At 41.5% G+C, this 26,020-nt stretch overlaps 1 protein-coding gene across 6 annotated transcripts; it reads right to left on the bottom strand.

Moving 5' to 3' along the window:
* Nucleotides 1–8,053: 8,053 nt before the first annotated feature.
* LOC133798552 (protein NARROW LEAF 1-like) lies at nucleotides 8,054–25,215 on the bottom strand. Of its 6 annotated transcripts, none has more exons than XR_009875943.1 (4): nucleotides 24,883–25,191; nucleotides 24,143–24,211; nucleotides 8,883–9,123; nucleotides 8,054–8,168 (listed from the first exon to the last, which is right to left on the bottom strand). XR_009875943.1 is itself a non-coding variant. In XM_062236888.1 (4 exons), exons 2-4 carry the CDS (start codon nucleotides 24,185–24,187, stop codon nucleotides 8,122–8,124), a joined length of 306 nt encoding a protein of 101 aa, XP_062092872.1. In that variant the 5' UTR covers nucleotides 24,188–24,211; nucleotides 24,883–25,192; the 3' UTR covers nucleotides 8,055–8,121. The 6 variants fall into 6 exon arrangements, 4 of the variants coding, with proteins under 4 accessions (XP_062092870.1, XP_062092872.1, XP_062092873.1 ...); XM_062236888.1 differs by having other exon boundaries at nucleotides 8,055–8,168; nucleotides 24,170–24,211; nucleotides 24,883–25,192; XM_062236886.1 differs by lacking the exons at nucleotides 24,143–24,211; nucleotides 24,883–25,191 and adding an exon at nucleotides 21,693–21,782.
* Between the last annotated feature and the right edge of the window lie 805 nt (nucleotides 25,216–26,020).

Below are 26,020 nucleotides of genomic sequence, written 5' to 3'. Positions count from 1 at the left end.
TACTAAAATAACGAAGAACAAGCTAAACATAGGTTCTTTCGGCATTAAGAGCCGAAGCCTTGCTGGTAGCACTTCTCGAAAGGCTCCGTAGCCTGTCCCATCTTGTGCATATCTAACTTGTGTGAGTCGCTCCTGCATGCACAGCCGTCATCATTGACATGGAGGGTTTGGTGGCTGCGCGGAGGGACATGTTATAGCATTCCCTCGCTTCCTTTTGCTCCCCTTTCACACATGCTACTCCCCCAGGGGTAGGGAATTTCATGGCTAGGTGATACACAGAAGTTATCGCCTTCAATTCTCTCAGGGAGGGTCTCCCTAATACCGCATTGAAGGCTGAGGTGCAATCTACCACGACGAAGTTAGCCATTATGGTGGTTTGCCTGGGTTGCTCTCACAAAGGGCGACTCATGGTCGAAATCCTCCTCAAAGGCCTGGCCGCCTGATGTGGTGACGATCTTGCTCCGCAAGCTCCTCATCTCCGTGTCTAGGTCCTGCCTCCTCTTGCTGAGAGTGTCCCTTAAAGCGGACGGGCCGAGATCCGCCTTTCCCTTGCCTTCTCGAGGCGCCACAGGGGGCGTGGTCCCTTTTCCCGCCTTCTTCTTATTGAGCTCCTCCCGCAAGTCTGAGGGTGCTCTTTTGGAGGTGACCTCATCCTCATGGCGAGGGGCAGTGTTGGTCCTCGGCGTTGGCTTTGGGGCCTGCTTAGGCGGTTCGGGGTGAACGCGTTGCTTCGCGCGGGGGGTGTTACTAGTTGAATGTCGGGTTCTCCCATCTACTACAGGTACCGTGGTCTCCACCCCGTCCTTGCCCTTCTCCTTCCTCTTAGGCAAGGTTACGCTGGACTTACCCTGCAGCAGGCCGTTAAGGACCTCTTGCATGTTTTCTAAGGTTGTTTCTAATCTTTGGTTCTTGTGGTGGAGCTCACGTATCTCCTCTTCGTAAAACCGGGATTTCGAACTCGAGCTCACGGAGTGGACCCGGGGGTGCTTGTCAGGCCTACGGGCAGAAGGGCCCGGGTCTCGCCGGCCGGAGTTCGGTGCCTGCGGCGGTTTTGGAGGAGGGAACTCATCAGCGTTTACCGGTGGTGCTCTTGGTGGACTCCCTCCAGGTGGAGGGGCCGGCGATGAGGCCACCCTATCACCTCCGTGAACCTCAGGGTCTTTCGGGGGCTCCACGTCCCTAGGTGGAGGAGCGTCCTTCATGGAGGCCTTTAGCTGGACTCCATTCAGGTGAACTTCTACCTCCCGCGTCTCCCTCAGTCGCTTTGAGCATCTTGGCATCTTCTTCTTGTCGGAAACTGATACGAACCACGCCAACAAGTGTGACGAAACCCGACACCAAATATGGAACAGCCACCAAAAACATACGAGATTGGAATGGAACCGCGACCCAATGCTTAGCCAAGCACGAACCTTGGTATGAGGAAGACGCCACAAACGGGGATGGAATCCGTTTGATAAGTCAGGATGAACGCCACAAGGAATCTCCTTGATAAGTTCAAAAGTTTCTTCAAGAACTCAAGAAGAACTAAACTCACAATTTCATTCAACATAATCTGATTTTTCCAAATGTTTTGGCAGTCCTTATAAGGATGAAAATTACATGAAAACAAGACCCTTGGTCTTCCTAATGAAACCGAAAAATTAAGGACAAGCTTTTTGTCTTCCTCATGAAAACCGAAAAATAAAGACAAAAGGACTATTGGACTCACACAAGTCAAATGTTTGACTTATCACAAAATAAACAAAGACTAAAAAACGTGACTAAAAATAAAAAGACTCATTAAGCTCCTAAACTCAGTCAACTTTGATGAGTAAGACAAGTCTTTGTTCTCCTTCAATGTTGACCACGGTCTCCTCTTGTTTTAGGACTTTGTGGACTAGGCTGTTAAGTTCTTCCTTGAATCTCTTGGCTCGTGCCCTCGTCACTGGACCAACTGGAACTTGACTTGATACTTGGGTCTTGGTGTCCTCATTAGAAACAATGGTGGAACAGTAGCTTGAAACTAACGTTCCCACAGACGGCGCCAAACTGTTGACGGTGAGAACTCGTCAACTAAGTTAAGTTGGAAAAATTATCAAATCAAGATCGCTAATTGGAAAGCTTTAAAACAAAAACTCAAGAACAATGATGGAACAATAATGGAGAATTCAGTCTTTCATTCACACTCAAAACTCTGCTACAGTAAAATTTCCAACCCCCTTTCAGGTGGTCTTAGAGTTCATTTTATAGTAGGCTCTAATGGCCTTAGGTACATAGTGGTCCAGGGGACCAAGTGGTACATACGTACTGTGTCAGGGGAGTGGCTTCAGAGGTCGTGGTTGTACAACCTGTACAGGAGCAGGTGTCAGGAGGATGTCTCCACTACTTGTCTGTACCCATGTCTGAAGCGTGGTGGCAGGCGTAGTGGCGCATGAGATAGTGGTGTCGGCTCTGACCTATGGCCGTAGACGTACGGACCATGATCCTTACCCCAGCAGTCTCACTGGCACTGGTATCCGTACTTAGTACTTGGTCGTACAAATATATCCCATTCGACTCGTACTGGATCTCCTAAGCATAGGGATCTCGAAGTGTAAGGAATGGGACCCTTGGTGTGAGGTGGAGATCTTGGTTCCTTGGTATGGGATATCCGAAGCCTCCTGAGGTCACTCACGAGTCTGAGCGATAGGCATGTGGCCCTGGCAGATGTCTAAGGATGTGTGGCGAGACGCTCTCCTTGCGACCCCCTTGAGGGCGTGGCTCCCTAGCTATTCACAAGGTCGAGTGTGTTATGGATGTGGCCCTCATGAGGCCAGGGGCGCCGAGACTCGCGAGGCCACTTGGGAGGCGTGGCCCAGGCATCTCGCGAGGCCACTTGTGTGGCGTGGCCGAGACGTCTTGCAAGGCCACTTGAGGGGTGTGGCCTAGGCATCTCGCGAGGCCACTTGGGTGGCGTGGCCGAGACATCTTGCGAGGCCACTTGGGAGGCGTGGTCTAGGCATCTCGCGAGGCCACTTGGGTGGCGTGGCCTAGAAATCTCGCGAGGCCCCTTGGGTGGCGTGGCCTAGACATCTTGCGAGGCCACTTGAGAGGTGTGGCCTAGGCATCTCGCGAGGCCACTTGGGTGGCGTGGCCTAGACATCTTGCGAGGCCACTTGAGAGGTGTGGCCTAGGCATCTCGTGAGGCCACTTGGGTGGCGTGGCCGAGACATCTTGCGAGGCCACTTGGGAGGCGTGGTCTAGGCATCTCACGAGGCCACTTGGGTGGCGTGGCCTAGACATCTCGCGAGGCCACTTGGGTGGCGTGGCGTAGACTTCTCGCGAGGCCACTTGAGAGGTGTGGCCTAGGCATCTCGCGAGGGCACTTGGGAGGCGTGGCCTAGGCATCTCGCGAGGCCACTTGGGTGGCGTGGCGTAGACATCTCGCGAGGCCACTTGGGTGGCGTGGTCTAGGCATCTCGCGAGGCCACTTGGATGGCGTGGCCTAGACATCTTGCGAGGCCACTTGGGTGGCGTGGCCTAGACATCTCGCGAGGCCACTTGGGAGGCGTGGCCTAGGCATCTCGCGAGGCCACTTCGGTGGCGTGGCCGAGGCATCTCGCGAGGCCACTTGGGTGGCGTGGCCTAGGCATCTCGCGAGGCCACTTGGGAGGCGTGGTCTAAGCATCTCGCGAGGCCACTTGGGAGGCGTGGTCTAGGCATTTCGCGAGGCCATGGGGCCAAGGGCATATGCGAGGCCGTGGGGCCGAGTGCGTGGGCGAGATGGGTCTCGCGAGGCTACTGAGCCTTGGCACTTATGCCTTGCCAACGTGGGCCACTTGGCATCGACTCCACGAGAACCGAACCCAGACTTGTGTTGTGATGGCGTGATGGCTTCCCGAGACGACGGTGGCCTAGGGGCCTTCCCTCGGCCTCATACTTTCTATTGATGAGATTATGAGCGTCAACAATTATCAATCCAATCATAGCTTGAGTCATTGGATTGTAGTAAAGAATATTCTCAAGTATCTTCAGAAAACTAGAGAATGTATGCTTGTGATAACTCTACAAAATAGAGTTATTTTACCACTTTTTATGTGCTAATTATTGCTTAATTCTTGAGTTTTTAAGTAATTTATTAAGTTTTTAAGTAATTTTAAATTTATTAGTCTTATCATGATTTTATATACTTTTGTGTGTTTTTATAGTTATTTTGTGGTAAAATTTTGTAGTTAATTATTTGAATTATTATTGTTAAGTTAGTGGTAAAAAAATGTTGTATTATTGAAGTTAAATATAAAATATAAATTAAGTTATAATTAATATTTTCAAAGAATTAAATTGATTTATTTTATAATTGAAAATATTGTATTATGATATATTTTATATTTATTTTGTAGGGAATTTATGCTCTTGAAAAGAAAGAAAATAAAAGAAAAAGTGTGGCATTTTCAAGAAAGAAAAGAAGAAAAGTGGCAAATGGCCAATGCCACCAATCCTCCATTCAGCCAAGGCCTAATTCGCTAGGCCCATGCCAAGCCTCTTGCGCCAGCTGTCAGCTCCTCAACTCACCCAACACACGCCTGGCTTCTTCAGCAGGCATCTCCTTCCAGCCGTACGCGCCTGAAGCATGTTGTCCCAGCCCGAAGACCCCAGCCAACCGCCTCTGCCTAGCCAAACTCAACAGCTTCAATAGCTGCTTCATGACCCACAGATCCAGCCCAGGCCCGCCTGGCCATTTCCCAGCAGCACCAAAAGCACCCAGCCTGCTTCCCTGCCACAAAGCAGCCTCCTTTTCCCATTTTTGAGCCCAACAAACCAAATTGTCCCTTTGTCTCAAAATACCACTTTTTACCCCACTTTCTACACATTTTACCCCAAAACATCATTATTACACCCTATATTTTACCCCTATTTACCATATTATAATTAATTAAATTAATTTAATCAATTTAATTAATTTAAATTGATTATTTTAATACCTCATTTTGGCTATAAATATGGAGTTTTGAAGACCATTTAGGGTGTCCATTTTTGGGGGAGGTTACTATACCATAATTTCTACACATTCAAAACCTCTTAATTCTCTTCATCTTCTTCTTCTTTTTGGTTATTTTCTATGTATTTTTAGAGGAAAAATTTGGGGGTTCATCCTCCAAATTTTCCTATTTATGTTGTAATTTTTAGTTTGTATTTGCTATTCTAGTTATGAGTTTCTAATCTTTTTAAGATTATTAAGGTGATGATGAAATAATTTGTAACTAGATAGTATTTATTTTGTAGGTTGATTTCCCATTTTGTGCAACAAAGTTTATGGAATTTTCTTCTTCAAATATCTTTTCATCTTAAATATCATGTATTTTGGATTGTTAGCAATATTTAAACTTTGTTCTTCATTAGTGCAAATACATAATATTCTATGTGTAAGATGTGTCATTAAATTGTACACATCCATGCTTAGAACAAAAATATTATGTTTTGCCTTATAAATAATGTTCATTGATTTATTTGTTATTTCATTAGATTGATTTACACTAAATGCTTTGAAATTATAATTTTGAAAAGCGAAGAAAAATCTTATCATTTTAGAAGTAATTTGTGCTTAAAATTATAAATCTATTTGGAAAATGATAGTTTGATTTATTTTAACTATCACTAAAACTTGGGGATCAATATTTTTATAAATATTATTGAACTTATATTTTGTGGATTCTAATCCTTAATAATCTTATTTTACTATCTTGATTTTTACTTTTAATTTATGTTTATATATTTGTCTTTAATATCTTTATTATTGTATTTTATTTTATTTTTATTATACAAAAATTCTCATCAATCTTTGGAACTAGGTTAGAATTTATTAATTTTGGTTTAAAATAGTTTTCTTTTCGATTTTAGACAACTCCTTTGGGTTCGACATCCTTGCTTACACGATCACTATTCTATATGAACGATTCTTGCGCTTGCGATTTATAAATATTTTAAACATACCCGTTTTGGGTCCAACAACTTGTATATTCAGATGGTGACTTGAACCCCACTGAATACACTGATTATGATTTTCAATCAGACAGAGATAGTTGGAAATTGACTTATGGATCAGAGTTCACACTTGGTGGAGGAGGTGTGGTCTGGTGCAGTATTAAACAAACCAGTATCGCAGATTCTACCATGGAAGCCGAGTACATAGCAGCTTGTGAAGCAGTTAAGGAGGCTTTGTGGCTAAAGAATTTCTATTTTGTGACAACAGTGGGGAAGTTGTTAACTCGAAGGAACCGAGAAGTCACACGAGGGGATAGCATTTTGAAAGGAAATATCACTTGATCAGGGATATTGTTCACAGAGGAGATGTAGCAGTTATGAAGATCGGTTTGAAACATAACCTTGCCGATCCTTTTACTAAGACTTTTTCTACCAAGTCTTTCAAAGATCATGTTAGCAATATGGGTTTGATGGAGATGCCTCATTTGCTTTAGGGCAAGTGGGAGATTTTTGGGACTAGTGCCCTTTGAAGCATATATTTTGAACAATGTTTTATGAAATAAATTATTGAAATGAATTTTTGCATACATTGTTTTTTTATTATTATTAGAATAATATTATATGAATATCAGAATATTCCCAAATTTGTTATTGTGACTACAATCTTGTATTGGTACGAGAGGATTAAGATTGTAGGGAACGAATTTAAACACTTCGCAGTAAAGCAAAGTTATATGGAATCTTTGGATTAAATATTGTAAGTAGCATTCACTAGTCACTAGTATTATGCATACATGTAATCTAGATTCGGGTTATCTTAGTGGAGGTACTTTGTATAAAGTGGCTATACATGAACATGACTCGATATGTTATTAACACTTAATAATCTCGTTTACTTTATAAGTATTAATTAAACATATCAATAAAAGGATCATAGAAAAATTGATCTTAATCCTGAAGTTATTATGAACTCTTGTTTATGTCATATGAGCTCTTTGATTCACTCGTTACGGTTTGTTAGAATGATTAGGCTGATGTAAATGGTTTGGGACATTATACAAATATGGACTCTATACCTTTCCGAGAGGAATTGAATAATGGTTCTCTTAAGGGTTGGCTTTTGGAACTGAAAGGTTATCGAGCTCAAATTGATAAATCAATTTATGAATCAACCTTCACTAGTAAAGTTAATGGTACTTAAGGGAACAAGATATAATTAAAGAGGTGAAACTGTAGAGTCTCAGAATGTTTACTTAGTTAGCTAGTTAGTAGTAGTTTTAGTAATTTAGATTTCGTGGATTTTGGTTCAAACCGGGACTTAGTTGGAAACTCCTAGCAATAGTTATGGATTTTATAAGTTTAACCTATAGTTTAAGAATATTAATTATAACATAAGGTTTGATTAATATTGCTGGTAATAAATATGATATTTATTATAACCTAAGGTTTAAATAGAGCCAATAGGAATATGACACTTGTCATAAGCATGATTATTAAGGAATTAAGAATTTTAATGATTAAATAAAGAAGTAGTAGCCTTAGCACCTACCAGAAACTGTTAGGGTCGTATTTTGACTCAATCAAAGTAGTTATCCCATTCAAATTATGCTATAGGGGATTTTAATTTCGAACGCATACAGTGAAAACTGATTACATGATTTGTTAGTTCATATATATATATTTGTTGATACTCTCCCTACTTATTTATATTTTCCCTTTTTCTTTAATTGTCTAATTTTATATTTGTCTGTCACTTTTGCAAAAGTTGCCCTTTATTATATGGTACTCACTTCTAATCTAATTTTAGTCTCTTAAAGATGTCATTACAAAAGGATATTCATGCATATACAAACATGGGGTATATACAAATAAATTTATTTCCATACATATACAATGTAGTTATAATTGATATAGAGGAAAATAAAAGTTCAGAAGACAATGCTCTTGAAAGAAACGACACATTCATGAGATTGTGGCATGTCTTTAATCATCAGTTACCCATCCAACTTTTTGTTACCCAGAAGTGATAGAAGGTTAGATAACTCTTTTCCATTAGGGGTATGGGGAAAGAAATGAAAGCAAGAAAACAATAACAATTTAATTGGGGATGAGATTCGAGTAATGTACCAAAATTTGTTGAGGTTGTTCCTCTAATTTAGAGATCACTTATACTTTTTGCTATTTTTCTGTGTTTCTGTTTCCTCTGATTTTCCTCGTTATGTCTTCTGATACAGAAAAGAAAAGAGATAAATAAATAAAAATAAGCACATTATCTATTAAAAAATTTCTAACATTGATTTCACACCATAATTGAAAAAAGGGCTTGATCTAGATAATTTCATATTTTCACAAAATTAGCTGAAACTGTGAGCTAGAATAAAAGTTTGAAGACAAGAATATTAGAATTTGTGAGGCATCTTTGTAATACGAAGATGCTTGTATATGCTTGGACCATAAAAAGACAAGATGAAAATCTTATCACGTCTAGAACAAATGTATCTATAAATATGGTAGCAATAGTGAGTATGAGCAAAAGAGAAAGAAGCCATGGCAAGTTGTAAGCTAAAATTTGGATAAGAGAATAAGCAAATTTTGTTTTCAAATTATTGGCCCTATTCAAATATTCTAAAGAATTTGCACCTAGAAATAATCACAAGATTCTGAGAACAGCAGCAGCATACTATGCGTATAAACTCCACTTCGTAATAAACATTTATCTAAAAGAATTTAGTGAATCGAGTTTAAATTAGTAATAACAATGTATCAATGCATCATCCACATGTTGGATTCTCAATAGGGAGGTACTAATGAATGTGATAACACATACAGACACACAAGTTCATGACCCTACATAATATGATGTTTTAAACACATATGCTAGTATATTCAGTCTAACTTAATAATGCATAATTGATTACAGAAATTAAGAATTTCATTACCTGCGTTTGTTCCAGCAAAGATTCCATACCAAAGATCATTTGTGATAAAAGATGTTGCCCTCTCCACAGCTCCCAAATATACCCCAGGTCCAAGGCTTGGTGGTAAAGGATGAAACATTTTCTGGTTTGGATAATCTAAATCAACAGCCACATGTCGATTAGTGAGGAAACCAACCTGTCGATTTCCAGTTCGGCTTCTAACAATAGCACCCAAGGTTCCATAAGTCTCTTGGCTTGCAACCTAGACAATGTTATCCAAAAAGTCAGAAGCGAATGACGTGGAAAGCATTAATTACACATGGATGACACCTGGAAGAATGCATGCTCGACTATCGACCACGAAAGCACCCTGTATCAGGCGATCAGTTTTTCATACGACCAGCCTGGTCGTATGCACTTTATACGCGGAAAAGATCTTGGGCAGTTATGGTAGAATTCGAGATTCTCTCCCATGATTTCCTGAGTATCCGATTATTTAGGAAATAATATCTGTAACAAATCAATGTAACCCTTCCCTGAGCTTATAAATAGAAGGAGAGGGCTCAGGGAAGGGGATCGGGCTCTATTTTCTCTTTTCAAACTTCTAAATCGTTTGTGACTAGAAACTATATTGTATTTGTTCTTCAGAGACTAGTGAAACTCATTGAACCCGAGTTCTTTGATCACTCCTTTGAATCTCAATATAATAACAATTCAAGTGGACGTAGGTCATTACCAGACCCTGGGGCCGAACCACTATAAACTCTTGTGTTCTTATTCTTTTCGTCATTACGTTCTTTTCAAGGCATTCATACACGTCAAGCAAATTGTGACTCCGTGTCAGTTGCCCAAATCTAGGGTCAATATTCTGGTGCTTTCATTGAGAGCATGATTTATCATTGTTGAGAAAACTGATGGCGAAAACTGCAAGGAAAGCTGGACAGGCGGCCGCCGCTGCACCATCAAATCCACCTTCTCCTCCTCCTGCAAGCGTGGCTGAGGATGAGCCACATTTGGATTATGAGGAGGAAGAAATGGATGACGCAACGCTGAAGATTACCCTGGGGGCGTTGGAGGAAGAGTTGGCTAATCTTAGAGCCAGTCAAGAGACTGTTGCCGAAGTTATGGCGCGGCAGCAGCAGGAGATTGAACGGCAGCGCGCAGAGTTAAGCGAAAGGCAGGCGAAGATGGATCGTCGCCAAAGCGAGGCCATGGTAGCCCTACAGGCAGCCTTGCTCCTGGCTAGAAATCAGGCCGCACCTGTCTCGCAGCCTAACCAGCTTGCAAATGGGCTACCTCAAAGGGGTCCTAATCCTAGCCCACCAATCTAGCCATCGAGTCCGCAAAGGCCCGAGCAGCCTCAGGCGCCCCATGACGATGTCGCGCTGGACCCTAAGGCACAGCCACCATCCCAGGCTGGTCGTGGTAATCCCCCTCAGCAGAGGCAAAATAGGACTGAGCATCAGCCTCAAAGTCCTAGACGCCATAGGGGTGATGAGCCAAACCTACCAAACAGAGGTCAGAATCCTCCTGGTAACAGAAGGAACTCAGAGTTAGGTTCTGCGGTCCGGGGTCCCCCACGGCATGATAATGCACGGGGACACAACGACCAGCGCAGTCCACCCTCTAACGCTCGGGATGTGTCAGCCAGGGATGGAAATCGAGGAAACAGTCGATCCCACCACAGCCAATCGAGGTTCAGAGATGGCCATGGGTATAATGAGGCCGACTCAGGCAAGGGAAATGCTGGTAGGAGGAATGAAGAAAGAGGTAGAGGCAGGAGCCAGGTACCTCAAAATGACCAACCCAATAGACGGGATGCTGGGGGGCAGCCCAGGAAAAATAATGTCTTCAACCGGCTCGGGGGTAGTGTGCAGCGGAGAAGAGACGAGGATTTGAGAGACGGACTCAACGATCGCCGCGAGCGGCATGGCGAGAACGTCCCCCCAGCAACAGAGGCTACTGCGATTCCTGCCGCTGTACAGGCCCAAATAGATGTCCTCAACCAGGCAGTGCAACAGCTGGTCGAGGGACAGATATCTTATATCGACCACGATAGGAGGAAAGGCACTCCTTTTGTACAGAGGATAGCTAATGCAGAACTCCAAGCAAATTCAAAATGCCTACACTTCCAAACTTTGACGGGTAGGGAGATCCAGTATCTCATGTCAATAAGTTTGAAATACAAATGGACATTCAGAAAGTGTCCGAAGACGCTCGGTGCAGGATCTTCCCTGCAACACTTTCTGAGGCCGCGTAGGAGTGGTTTTTTAAGTTCCCTCCTGCAAGCATAGTTTCCTGGGAAATGTTCGTAAGGGAGTTTTACGGACAGTTCTATGCAGGTCGTGTGCATCCGACCGAAGCAAACCAGCTGGTGGAAATTCGCCAGCAGGATGGAGAATCAGTGAAGGACTACATCCAGCGCTTTATGCGAGCAGCAGCTAGAGCAAAAATGGTGGGGGAGGAAGGCAAAATGATGGCCATAACCGCAGGGGTTAGGCGTCGCTCCCCCCTCTGGAAAAGCCTCCGAAAGGAAGGAGTTAGAACTACCCAGGAATTCTTGGACTGGGCTGATCGTTACATCAAGCTCGAAGATGCCATTGCCGATGATGGAAAGCCTTCCGGCAAGGATAAGAAAGCGGCCGAGCCCGCCAAAGCTGCCTATGGGTCCAAACCTAATGGCAACGGGAACGGCAACGACAATGGCAAGAATGGTGGAAAACGGCCACACAATGAGCCTTCCACCTCCGAAAATAAACGAGCCAAGGGTAACCGTTATGAACCTCGGTTCACTAACAACACTGCCCTCATTGAGTCTCGGGGAGAGGTTTATCAGGCCACAAGTTCTAGTGCGCCTTATAAAAAACCTGGCCCCATTCGAAAGGATATTTCGAAGAGGGACACTACCAAGTTCTGTCGTTTCCATAACGACTACGAACATGACACCAACGAATGCAACCAGCTGAAAGACGAAATCGAGTTCCTTATTAGACAAGGACACTTGAGAAGATATGTACGGGCGTCGAGAAATTCCTAATGAGAAGCTCTGGGTAGCAACGAGCAGGCGCCCACACGCCAACGCTCGCCACCCTAACAGCCTGCCCCCATGATTGGCACATTATTGACCATTTGTGGAGGCCCGCACCTCGCGGGAAATAGCGGAAAGGCCAGGGAACGATATGCTCGGACCCTGCGCCACGACCAGGACATCGAGATGATGACTGTGGAGGACCGCGCGCCAAAAAAGGCTCGATCAGAAGAGGGCGAAATAACCTTCTCTGATGGCGATGCCCAACACGTCCGATTCCCACATTCCGATTCGCTGGTCGTGGATATCCAGATGGCTAACATGATGGTAAAAAGAGTGCTGGTCGATACAGGAAGTTCGGTGAATATCCTGTATAAGTCTTCGCTGGAACGCATGAAGTTGTTCGTTAAGGACCTGGAGCCCTGCAACAAAATGATATACGGCTTCTCTAGAGAAGGACTCGCCCTCGCCGGGTTGATCAGACTACCAGTGACGACAGGTATAGCGCCTGCTACCAGGACATTACTCGCTACTTTTGTGGTAGTCGATTGTCCTTCGGCGTACAATGCCGTCATTGGGAGGCCTATACTGGTTGATCTACGGGCCGTCATCTCTATGTGGCACTTAGCCATGAAGTTCCCAATGGACGCAGGGGTAGGACACGTGTTGGGGAACCAGAGGGAAGCCAGGGAGTGCTACAACGCCTCAATCACAAAGGCGAAAAGGGGAACGCCAAAGAGCCCTACCTCAGATAGGTTGCAGAAGGCAGTTGATACACAAGCCCAATCTGGTGATGAAGTCACCACATAGGGTGTTGCCCAAAGTGAGGATAGAGACTTAGATCCTCTCTTTGGGGATTTTGAAGAGAACGTTGGACCCGTCGAGGACCTGGAAGAGGTCCAACTCGATGAAAAAGACCCGACCAAAGTTGTGAAATTCGGGAAAAACCTAGAGCCCGCCACGAAGCACGCACTGGTGGAATTTTTGCGGAAGAACCAGGAGGTTTTTTCCTGGTCGCACAAAGACATGGCTGGGATAGATCCTGCAGTTATCAGCCATGTCCTAAATATAGACAAGACTTTTCCACCCGTGCAACAAAAGAGAAGGCTGCTCGATAAGGATAGATTGAGAGCCTTAAAGGAAGAAGTTGAAAGATTAAAGGAGAATGGGTTCATCAGGGTGGCATTTTATCCATCATGGGTCTCCAATCTAGTGATGGTTCCCAAGCCTAACGGCAAATGGCGAACCTGCGTGGATTTTACGGACCTTAATAAAGCCTGCCCAAAAGACTGCTTCCCACTCCCAAGAATCGTCCAGCTAGTCGATGCTACTGCAGGACATGAGATCCTCTCTCGTTCGTGGATGCATATTCGGGCTACAACCAGATCAGCATGCATCCCCCTAACGAGGATCACACCAGCTTTCGGACCGATACGGGCTTATATTGTTATAGAGTAATGCCCTTCAGACTGAAAAACGCAGGTGCGACTTACCAGCGGCTAGTCAACCACATGTTTAAAGAGCTGATCGGGGTAAACATGGAGGTATACGTAGACGACATGCTGGTAAAGTCTAAGAAGGCAGAAGGACATATAAAGGATTTACAAGAGTGCTTTGATGTATTGAACAAGTACCACATGAAGTTAAATCCCCTCAAATGTTCCTTCGAAGTTGGATCAGGGAAGTTTTTGGGGTTCATTGTAAATTCAAGAGGAATCAAGGCCAACCCCGACAAGATAAAAGCCCTGATCGACATGAAATCGCCAGAAAGGATCAAAGATGTACAAAGTTTAACTGGGAGAAATGCAGCCCTAAGTAGATTTATTTCGAAGTCAACAGACAAATGCGTCGTCTTCTTCAATCTACTTAGGGGAAATAAGAAGTTTGAATGGATAGGAGACTGCGAGCAAGCTTTTCAGGCCTTGAAAAGTCATATGGAACAGCCTCCCATCTTATCAAAGCCAATCGAAGGAGAAACTTTGTTTATTTACTTGGCGATTACAGAAGTTGCTGCGAGCGCGGTGCTAGTACGAGAAGAAGAAGGCATACAGAAAGCGGTCCACTATGTAAGCAAAAGGCTGATTGGGGCAGAGCTGAGATATCCACCCATTGAAAGGTTAGCATATTGCCTAATCCTGGCCTCTAGGAAGTTGCTCCCTTACTTGCAAGCCAATCCTATCACAGTTTTAACTAACCAGCCCCTACGGCAAGTCCTCCAAAAACCAGAGGCGGCTGGGCGATTAATAAATGGGCAGTCGAACTAGGGCAGTTCGATATAACTTATTCACCGCGAGCAGCAGTAAAGGGACAAGTATTGGCCGATATTATTGCAGAGTTCACAGAACTCCCAAACAGCGAGCAGTGCGGATCGCCTAGTGCGCCTGAGCCTCAAGAGAAAGCTCCTTCGTGGAAGTTATTTACGGATGGGTCGTCCAACGAATCCCACGCGGGAGCGGGAGTGATATTGATAACGCCAGAGGGGCATCGATTTCACTGCACTATTAGGTTCGACTTTGCCGCGTCAAATAATGAAGCCGAATATGAAGCACTCCTCGCTGGATTGAGAATGGCGAAAGACATGAGCATAAAGACGCTTGATATTTACAGTGACTCACAGCTGGTCGTGAACCAAGTTCTAGGAGAATATCAAGCGCGAGGTTTAAAAATGGTGGCCTACTTGAATAAAACAAAAGATCTGCTAGCCCAGTTCACGAAGCACACCCTCCAGCAAATACCGCGAGATCAAAATTCAAACGCAGATGCCTTAGCCAAACTCGCAAGCACGAAAGATGCTGACACTTTGAACATCGTGCCAGTAGAAAGATTGAGTGAGCCAAGCATACAGGCGGTTGAAGCCAGTATGGAAATTCGAATGAAGGATACGTGGATGGCACCTTACTTGGAGTATCTGACAAACGGTGTGCTACCAACAGATAGAAACAAAGCCAGAACTCTACAGAGGCAAGCTGCTAGATATATACTGGTCGATGGTGTTATGTACCGAAGAGGATATTCAATGCCACTACTCAGATGCGTTACACCAGAAAAAGCTAAGGAACTCATGAAAGAGGTGCATGAAGGCTTCTGTGGGGATCACGCTGGGGGGTAGAGTTTGGCAAAAAAGATTCTGAGGCAAGGCTACTTCTGGCCAACCATGAACGAGGATTCAATGGAGTTTGTACGAAGATGCGATAAGTGTCAAAGGTTCTCCAAGATTCCACGAACAACTCCAAATGAATTGAAACAGATGCAAAGTCCGTGGCCTTTTGCGGTGTGGGGGATAGATTTGATTGGGTCCCTACCCACAGGAAAGGGTGGAGTAAAATACGCCGTTGAGGTAGTCGACTACTTCACCAAATGGGCCGAAGCTGAACCACTCGCTACCATAACGACCAAGAAAGTTCTTGACTTTGTCATCAAGAACATTGTTTGTCGATATGGTTTGCCCAGAAAGATAGTTTCAGACAACGGAACCTAGTTTGACAGCGATTTATTTACCGACTTCTGCAAAAGACACGGAATTATTAAAAGCTTCTCTTCAGTTGCGCATCCCCAAGCAAACGAGCAGGTCGAGGCCGTGAATAAAAATCTTAAGGATACACTAAAGAAGAGGCTCAAAGAAACCAAAGGAGCATGGCCGGAACAGCTGCCTGAAGTCCTCTGGTCGCATAGAACGTCTCACCGAACAGCGACAGGTCACACCCCATTTTCCCTGGCCTACGGATATGAGGCTATGTTACTTGTCGAGTTAGATCCCCCCTCACATCGACGCTTAACATACGACCAGGACCAGAACAACCAACTAATGATGGAGTCCCTAGACTCAATTGACGGGATACGGGAGAAGGCCCAACTCCGAGTTGCTGCATACTAGCAAAAAGTTGCCCGGTACTTTAACTCCAAAGTTAAAGAAAGAAAATTCAATGTCGGTGACTTGGTGCTACGACGAGTTTTCTTAAACACCCGCGACCCCACTGCTGGAGTACTCGGACCTAATTGGGAAGGACCTTACCAGATTCAAGAAGTCCTTCTTCCGGGCACCTACAAACTTGCACGCCTAAATGGAGATCTCGTTCCATGTTATTGGAATGGAGAACACCTGCGCAAGTATTATCAGTGAACAGTCCTTTTTAAAGAAGTGGCTTGTATACAACTTTTCTTTTTACAAGTTTAGCAAAGAGGGTTAGCCACGTTGTATGGCTAATCGCTCGTATATGTAAGATTCTATTTTAGAATCACTCGTAAAGACATGTTTGGTCCATTTTTAATACGAGAATATAATGGACTGCGCACAGCCAGTCATTCTTGCCAACTTTTGTGAATTCATTTTTACAAGTATTTGTTCATTACGTGTGTTGTTTTGCTGTATTACAAGTATTGAATTTCGTATCGAGCAGAAATGTTCAAACAGGTCGTGGTTAAGGCAAGTGACCAAGGACCTAAAGCTCCTCGATCACTTGGGGGGCATACAAGGCACATCGATAGCAAAGCATACCATGAGGTATGTAAACACATGAACAAAATAAGTGAAAGCATGCTACAGTACTTAGAGTATTTTTCAAAATTTATGATTTTGTTAAATCAAACCAAAGTACTATGCTAAGTTCGGTCATGCGAACAGGTATTATAATAGAAATATTATAATATCATTAAGGCAACCATTTACACCGCGAGAATTAGTGCTCGGATGTAAATATGAAATTAAAAGGAAAATCCGTACGTCGCGAGCAGTACTGCTCGGATGTAATTGTTCAAACATAAGTAAAATTAGCTGCCCATGCAGCAATAAAAGGAAATTGTCTTTACAGAAAGGCCTGTGGGCCGGAAAAATTGTGAAAGATAAAAATATAAGTTATTTGGAGCAGGAACATTCTTGTCAGCTGGAGGATCATCTTTGGCACCAGCAGCAGGGGTATGGGCCTTGGCCTTCTTTTCCTCCTCAAACCGAGCAGTGCATTCCGCCATTAATGACTGTTGCAAGTTCTCAGCTAAGTAGTCGATTTTGGCCCCCTAGTTATGTTTGCAGAAATCATAAAAGCTTAGGAAGGTGGCTTCCTTATACTTCTCCAAATTTTTGGCACCATCCTCCTCGAGCTCTTGAATGCGCTCCTCAAGTTCCTTGACCCGCTTCCCGAGCCTCGTTACCTCATCTCTGCTGGCAGTCAGATCAAGATTCAACTGCTTACACTCTCGGGTATTAAGGACAACACTCTCCCTCCATTTTTTCCGCTCCTCGTTGGCTTTTTCTCGGGCATCTTCACTCTCCTGAAGCTCTTGAGTAAGAGTGGATTGCTCCTTGCATAACTGCTCGTTTAGCTTAGACAACTCCTTGTTCTCCCCAAGCAGCTTGCTGTTTTCCTCGAGCAGCTTGGCTTTCTCATCCTTAAGCACTTGCTTAGCCTGGGCAAGCATGGAGTCAAAGTTCTTCTCTCGAGAGACCATTGCCCCAGCTCGGTGCCAGCTAGCAGTCAAGGACAAAAACCCCTGAAGGAAAAATTGGTTAAGTAAGGAAGTTTAGCGTGAAGGATAAAGCAATATGAGACAACTTACACTGGCTATCTTGATCAACCCTCTGTTGATGATGTCGTGGATATCCATTGTCGCAGTGTCATTGATGGCGACCTAGGAGCGCTTATGCTTGGAGAGCCGATATATCCTCTCCCTGGCCATGCCAACTACATGGCTGGGCAGGGAGCCTTCGGACAAGTAATCCATGGCCTCTTTGTCTACGACCTTCGAGGAGGACTAAGGATCAGCAGGAGAGGGAGTTTGCTTCTCGGGAGCAGGCGGATGTGTTAAGTTATCTTTGGAGGGAGCGTCTGTGGAAGCATTTTCTGTTCGAGTTTTCTTCGCTAGGGTCTTGCTACTTTCCCCTCGGACCCTTTTTCCGTCCTTCGGGACAGAAGCTTTGGCAGCAGCTTGATAGTGTGCAAAGAAGTCCCCTGAATTCATGCCTGCGCAAAGGATAACATTCAAACAATAAGTTTAAAGGATCACAAAGAAACAAAAGTTAGAATGTAAGAGTTGCAAAAGTAAGGTACCCGAGCTATGCCTACTAGTCATAACATTATCTACAGAACTATCTAGTTCCTGGAAGAAATCTGAATTTAAAGAAGGAGCATTCCTAAAGTTGTCGTCCCCGTCAAATAGATGGACGGGAATGGGCAAGTTATTTAAAAACAAGAATTGTGTACTGTGTACATTCGATGAGTCGTCAGACTGTTCGTCAGGCTCAATAGCCTTTTGTTTCCCCTTGTCCTTGGGGACCGACGGTTCTGCTGCTCGATGGGTAGCAGCAGGCTCCCTGATAGTAACCCCAGTTGGCCTCCTCCTAGGAGGTGATTGAGGCTGCTGCTCGGGACCCTGCTCGCGTCCCCCTGCATGAACACCACCCGCCGCAGGTTCACTGGTCGTAGGTGGAGAGCCTTTAAGGCCAGCCAGCGTAAGGTTAGCCTCGGTGATCAAATTTTTTACACTCTTAGCAACATTGGACATACCCGCTAAGAGTGCTGCCCTTGACTCCATTCCTGGAGTGGGGGTCGGGCGCAACCATGGACCTAGAATATAGTGGAACAGTAGAATGTTACGACAAGAAAAAGTTAAAGGGCAGGAACTACTGGTTTAAGGCTCGTTATTTTCCTTACCTCCTCGGGTGAACGCCAAGTTATCCGCAGCAATATTAGGTGTGAGGAAGTACTCCAAGTGATACTTCCCTGCATTAGAGATATGGGTGGTCTCGGACAGGAAGGTGCGTCCGGTCTCTTGATGGCAAAAATGAAAAATCCCCGTATCGTCTTGGTTAGGGTTGGATTTGAGGTCAAATAAATAATTGACCTCGTGAGGGGAGGGGGTTGGCCATTTCTGGATTTTGTAAAGGATGTAAAGTGCACTCAGCATCCTGTATCCGTTTGTGGTAATCTGGAAAGAGGCCACCTTGAAGTAATTAACCACCCCTTGAAAAAATGAATGCAAAGGCAGGGTGGCACCCGCCTCAAGGTGGTATCTCGACCAGGCGCTATAAGCCCCACCTGGAAGGTTGGCTCGTTGGTCGACAGTAGGTCTGACTAGGGTCACCCCCGTCAGATTGTACTTGGTTAAATAATTGGAGACCATTCGAATGGTCACCATGCTCGGAGCTACCACGTGCCACTCGACAGTCATCTGGTTGGCATGGCGAGGTCGGGCACGTGCCTGAACTTCGGTCTCAGGAGGAAATTATCCTCGACCACTGGTTGAGGGAGCGTCAGCAGGAGGCTGACTTTGAGGAGGGTCGCGTCTTTTTCTGGCCTTGGTTTTTGTTCTGGCCATTTTTTGGGCAGGAGCTGGTGGAGGATTTGGTTTAGGGCGTGAAAATGGGATTTCTGGAATCAATGTGGATGGATTCTCTTCGACTTTGAGCAGCTGGGCTAGGAGTTCGTCTTCGATAGGTCTCTCTCCCCCCCAAGGGTCTTGCATATGAACTGCAAACAGACAATGGAGGAGATCAGACACAATCCGCGAAGTAGTGTGGGGAAGCTGGGATAACGTTGCTCGTGCCTAAGTAGCCAGCAGCATCCTAATCCTACGCTGACTTCAACGTGGATAAATTGAATCAGAAAAGGAAAGAAATTTTTTTTCTAAAAAGAACCTTTTTCAACTCCTAAAGGGCGGAAAAATTTCAGTTTTTCTTTCGTCTAGCCTAAAGGTTGAAACTTTCAACAACCTAACGTCCCAAATCAGAAAATCTACCTATCAAAATCCTAAATAGACCCATACCGGGTGTAAAGACGCACTTTTACAGAATATAGGGTGTCTCCTATCATAAACCCTAAAAGCCCTATTCAAGAACGCAACACATCAGAGTAGAAAAATAGAAGGCATGGCGTAACACATATAAAAAAGGAACAGAGTTCTTACCTGGGCGAGAAGATGATTCGGAGGAAGGTAAAAGCTTGAATCGGAAGACCTGCAACACAACGTCGGACTGGTTTTTGAAGCTCTGAACACTGGTGCGGGTTCTTGAAGACTTTAGCAAAGTTGATGAATAAAAATTTTCTTGAAGGAGAAGGAAGATCTACTTATAAAAAGCAAAGGGCCAACCAAAAGGCAGTAATCATCGTTTCTCATTTTCAAGACGTGGGGAAGTGGACAAGCCGTCAAAATTACCTTTTTGGAAACTGAAAAGGCTTGATTAGACATAATTATGTCACGGTTTACAAGAATGCACGGGGGTTCTGACAGACGTCGTGGGGATATGAACAGTTGTTCCCTTAAGTTTCTTCGTTACTTGTTGCAACAAACAAACTTGGGGGGAAAATGTTATCCAAAAAGTTAGAAGCGAATGACGTGGCAAGCATTAATTACACATGGCTGACACCTGGATGAATGCATGCTCGATTATCGACCAGGAAAGCACCCTGTATCAGGCGATCAGTTTTTCATACGACTAGCCTGGTCGTATGCACTTTATACGCGGAAAAGATCTTGGGCAGTTATGGTAGAATCCGAGATTCTCTCCCATGATTTCCTGAGTATCCGATTATTTAGGAAATAATATCTTTAATAAATCAATGTAACCCTTCCCTGAGCTTATAAATAGAAGGAGAGGGCTCAGGGAAGGGGATCGGGCTCTATTTTCTCTTTTTAGACTTCTAAATCGTTTGTGACTAGAAACTATATTGTATTTGTTCTTTAGAGACTAGTGAAACTCATTGAACCCGAGTTCTTTGATCACTCCTTTGAATCTCAATCTAATAACAATTCAAGTGGACGTAGGTCATTACCAGATCCTGGGGCCGAACCACTATAAACTCTTGTGTTCTTATTCTTTTCGTCATTACGTTCTTTTCAACGCATTCATACACGTCAAGAAAATTGTGACTCCGTGTCAGTTGCCCAAATCTAGGGTCAATAGACAGGAATGAAGCAATTAGGCAATAAAAGAATTAAAATTTTATTTGAACGGTTTATGGCATGTATAGGGAGGATAAAATAACTCAGTTTCAAGAATTCATGATACGTCAAAATGAATATTCAATTTCTAAAATAACATATGTCCATCAATATCAGTATAATCCAATCATTACATCCATGGTGAGTTTAATCAAACCAACCTGCAGTGTTTGACACAGGCAAATATAATACAGAGAATATGACCCATCAATAATAACTTTATTTATCAATTCTAGATCAGTGAAGCTTGTTTGAGGGAGACTAAAAGAAACACCGTCAACAATAAAACTTGTTCTCAAGAACATATTAGCAACTGAACATATCATAAGACATCCGAAACCCAATGAAAAGTCATTGACATTTTTTTCTTCTTTATTTTAAGAAGCAGTAAAATATTATCATACATAAGAAAAAGGTATAAAGAGATAAAGAAAGATGTCTTCTTAGGTACAACAAGAAATCCACTCGCTAAAGAAATCAGAAAAATAAAAATCCTTTGAGCTCTTTACACCAAAAAGCCAGATGAGAAGTGATTGACCTAATATATCCAAAAAGACTCCAATTTTTTAATTCAAGCCCATAGAAAAGTAGGCCATAACATATATTGAGTTACATAATAACTGAACGTGTGAAAACTTTGGTTTAATTTTTTATAAGAAAAAAGAAAGCAAGACATATGTCTTTGTTGTAAATAAGCTTCCTTTTCCCAACTCTTTGGTATCGTTGATTCATCCCCAAAAAATAGATGATAAAAAAATAGTTCTTTTGTTGGTTCTATATGACCACGCCATTGAATTGAAAGGACCAACAAAACAAAACCTCTAAGAAATTATCAATTACAGATTGATCTAACTTGACAATACTATATTTACCATGGATTGACATAAGAACCAATTAGTAACACATCTACGTTTGGGAAATCTTATAGAAGGAAAGGACATATGATGACGGAGTGGCTTCTTTTAACATTGTACTTTATTGACCTGTGACCAATGTAAAAGCTTAATCAACACATATTGTAATTTTTAGCTGAGAACAGATCTCAAATCTAGAAAGCCAAATGAGAATTGTAAAACGACAAATGACAAAACAATCCCATTGCCTAACAAAATCAACTGTGAAGCAATAGTATAGAGGGCCATGCCCACACATTGTAAAATCTATCAAAGGCTACGAACATACAAATAAAGCAATCAATCAGCCTGTGGAAGAACCAGAAAGAAGTTGCTAAGTTTCACTAACCAAAACGATCTTCAAGCAATGACATAACCACTAATAAATAGGTCATAGTCTACAACATCAATAAAAAAATGTTCACAAGGTTTAACATGGGACAAATGTAAAAGATAACTTAAGGAAATATATAAGGAAATAATTAAATTCCTTGTAAAACCATAAGGAATAACAGAATTTATGGTCATTGTTGTACTTTGAACTGAATAATAGAATCACTGTTGTTCTGGCCATTTTATGGACATTATGGTCAGAAAGGAACAAGAGATTTTTTGAAGATTGTATTGAGTTCATATAGGATCAAATCAAGTTTTTGGTAGTAGTTTGGGCAAGACAAACTTCAGACTTTAAACGCATTGTTTTCTGACTTGGGAATCAAAGACTGTTCTGTACTTTCCATTAGATTTTGGTGATTTTGGTGATTATGGGGATTATTTGACAGAATTGTCACGACTTTTATTAATTTTTAGATAATGATACAATATCTTTATTTAATAAAAAAAAATACCAAAATAAAAACTGTAAAGAATATGAAAGTGATCAGAAAATCATTACTGATTTTAGTCCTTATTTTCTAAGATACATTTCCACAAAACAAAGGAATGCATAATCTTTAGATTGGAGAGGAATCTCAGCCAGGAAATGAAAATACTGCTCTGGTATCTAGCAAAGTAGAGGAAAAATAAACATACTTAATTCTTTAAATTTAGAGCCTTAAAAGTAATAGGGATCAACAACGAATAATCCCACAAAATCCTCAAAATTTGACTTTATCCCAGAGAACTCTTCTTTCTCATACAATCTCCATTAAATAAAAAGGCTCTTCATTGTTTCAATCCATAGACAAACAAGATCCAAAACAAACACCATCCATCACGAAATTCATTAAGTAGAACTCTAAGAATGGATAAATCCTACCCAAAAATGCTGATACAACATTAAGATCTTAGCAACCTAAATATGTAAAATGCAAACAGGAATTTTTTTCTAACTCAATATGATGTGGTTTCAATTAGTTTTGCATCAAGAAATAATAATAGGAAAAAAGAAAGATGATTTATATGTAAAAATTGGCCTATAAAACAAATTCAGTTCACTCATATAAAGCCTTACAATTTTATTCAATCAAGTTCTTCACAATCACATGTCTTGAAAAGATAAAAGAAAAAGGACTAAACCAAGGAAATGCATACTGGTTGCTCATGCATACTGGTCTCAGCATCAAGCTAAGCAATAAGGCAAGCAGCAGAGCGGTACGCTGAAGATTACAGACTCTCCAATAGACAGAAATGGTGTGGAAGGTAGTCATTCATCTTGATGTAAAGGTAAAGGAATCTAAAGCAAGAAAATAATATTGACAGAAACAGGGGAAATAAAACAAATGTACAAATCACCAAACTTTGTAATATTCTCACGCTCACTTTATTCATTGACAACTTCATTGCAATAGAGATTGGCCTTTGTAAATGATTTGTTGGAATAAGATGATTCTAACAAGAACTTAATTTGTCTTTTTGTAGATTTAATTGATTCATTTCCACAAATTTGTGATGTAGAAATTTGAAAGGACAGTAATGTAGCTCTTGTATTGTCTTTAATTCGTCTTTTTTTCCTCTTCTTTTTCTCTTAATATAATTGTCGTGATGATTTAGCTAATGAAAAGAAAATTACCCTTTTATGATTTAAAGAAAAGCAAAGTTTTTATTACTGATACATGTTTGTGGTTAGGTTTTTATTATGTTCAAAAATTCAAAGAAAGCGTAAATATTCCATGTAGAGAAAATGGTTAAAGAAAACAGCTCAAATAATAAAATAATTAAAAACCTTAAGCATGTGGCTGCCCCAATATTATAAGATTACAAATTCTTGGTAATGATTTAATTCCAATAAACGAATCGTGATCCTGATCTGTTTTCATTGGCCCTAATGATACAAAGTATTAGGTGATACTTATTATAGTAATATGTGTACATACTTGCTGATTTTTAATTGAGAGACTAAAAAAATAATTGAAATAATTTATGAATAGCACTTGAATAAATAAAAAAAAACAGAGTTCTTTCATCAATTTATTAACACTGTCACATACCTCCTTCAGAACAAGATATTAACTAACCCATATGCAGGAAACCATCTATAAGCATTGTGGTAGAAGAATCTGCATAACAGAAGCAAATATAGCATAAGAACACATAAGAATAAATCTATTAATTAACTAATACAACATGCAACAACCAATGCGATGATCAAAAACACATATTTTTATCGTTTTATTATTGAATTATATGTTAAATTTTCAAAACTCAAAACACAAAACACATCAAACCAAATTGAACAAACCCAAAAAAGAAATAAATATCTACTTCACAATCTCATACCCAAATTACGCGCAAAAAATGAATAGTTCCAAAACAATCTAAACAAACAAAGAAGAAAAAAAATTAATCTTGGTGTTGTCAAGACAACTCTCAGCTGTAATGACACCTTGAACACCCAAAAATAATTCCTACACAATATCAAGATCCTATAATGACACCTTACCACCAATAATAAACATTTATGCACTCCAACTCAGGAAAAACAATGAAACAAACAGCTGGTATGCACAGAAAAGAATTAAGAACAACAACTATTCAAACAAGTTCTTTAAAACTCAACAAGAACCAGCACTTCAATCTTTTATGTACACCCGCTCGATCAACAAGAACCATTCAACAAGAACCAGAGTGTATTCTCTTAATTAAAAATAATTCCAACAAAAAAAAATATATACTGACTATATTTAAAGTATTTTCTCCATATTAAATTGAATCTGAAAAAAAAAATTACCTCATAAACAATTGGAGGTCTGCCTAGTTTACCCCATGGTGGCCTTGTTCTTGCATCAGTGGGGTCGCCTGGTTCTTGCCGAGGCTGGGTGGGAAGGAGAGCAGCTCGACGTTATGGAGAGAAAGACAAGAGCTGAGTTCTTGTAGAGGCTGAGTTCTTGCAGAGGCTGAGTGAGAGAACGGATCGAGGGGGCTGAGTGTGAGAGAGAATAGATCGAGCGGGTGAGCGTGAGCGTGAGAGAAAAACGATTGAGAGGCTGAGTTTGAGTGAGATCCAGAGAAGCCAACTAGTAGAGACTAGAGAATTAAAAGATTAGGGGTTTTTCTTCTTTTGTTAATTTCATTTGGGGCTAAGTGGCTGTGTATTTCAATTTCAATTTTTTTTGATAAAGTTTCATTATTTTATTAGACTTATTAAACGTGTAATACACAATTAATTTATGTCACTCATTACTTTAAAAAAAAATTATATCACTTATCAAACATGTAAACTTTTTTTTTTCTCTTTTTAAAAAATAATCTTTTTTTTACAATATTAAATTTTTTTTATATAAATTATTTGTAGTTTCAAAAAAATAAGAAACATGCATGAGTAACATATCTTAATATTAGACATATAATGTTTTTATTTGATTTAAGTTTAAAGTATTATTAATATAATATAATTAATTAAAAGTATAATATTATATATAAAAAATTAACAACTAATTAAAGTATTAATAGATATGTCTAGACAATATTTTTTATAAATATTAAAATATATACGTGATCCAATAATATTAAGTATATTTAATATTAAGACCCTTTAAAAAACGCTTATTAGGATTTTTTTTTTCCCCTGGACTATTACTACTACCAAATCGTGCCTCCTGAATTTTTTGGCCTGTTAAAAATTCTCCCTGAACTATTCATGTTATTGAAATGTGGGACTTTCGTCAACTTTTGCTAACCAAATAGTGATATGGCGACACTGGAGTGCTGATGTGGATTGCTACGTGTATAATTTAAAAAATAGATAGGATTTTACCCCCAAACTATTACTGTTACCAAATTATGCCCCTCGAATTCTAAAATTTAAACAATATTTTGAAAATTAATTAGAAAATATAAAAAGCATTAAACTAAAAAACTATTTAAAT

This window comes from Humulus lupulus, chromosome 8 (assembly GCF_963169125.1).
Source record: "Humulus lupulus chromosome 8, drHumLupu1.1, whole genome shotgun sequence".
NCBI classification, from domain to species: domain Eukaryota; kingdom Viridiplantae; phylum Streptophyta; class Magnoliopsida; order Rosales; family Cannabaceae; genus Humulus; species Humulus lupulus.
Note: the sequence above shows the minus strand (reverse complement) of the source record. Positions and strands in the feature narration are given on the sequence as shown.

What these genes read in the sequence shown, in the direction of transcription:
- LOC133798552 (XM_062236886.1), bottom strand. Translation starts at nt 21,761, where the DNA reads ATGTCCTTTCCTTCTATAAGATTTCCCAAACGTAGATGTGTTACTAAT. An exon ending in GGTTCTTATGTCAATCCATG is followed by an intron (nt 9,124 to 21,692) that starts GTAAATATAGTA and finishes AACATTGTCTAG; the next exon opens with GTTGCAAGCCAAGAGACTTA. An exon ending in CTTTGCTGGAACAAACGCAG is followed by an intron (nt 8,169 to 8,882) that starts GTAATGAAATTC and finishes TTTCTGTATCAG; the next exon opens with AAGACATAACGAGGAAAATC.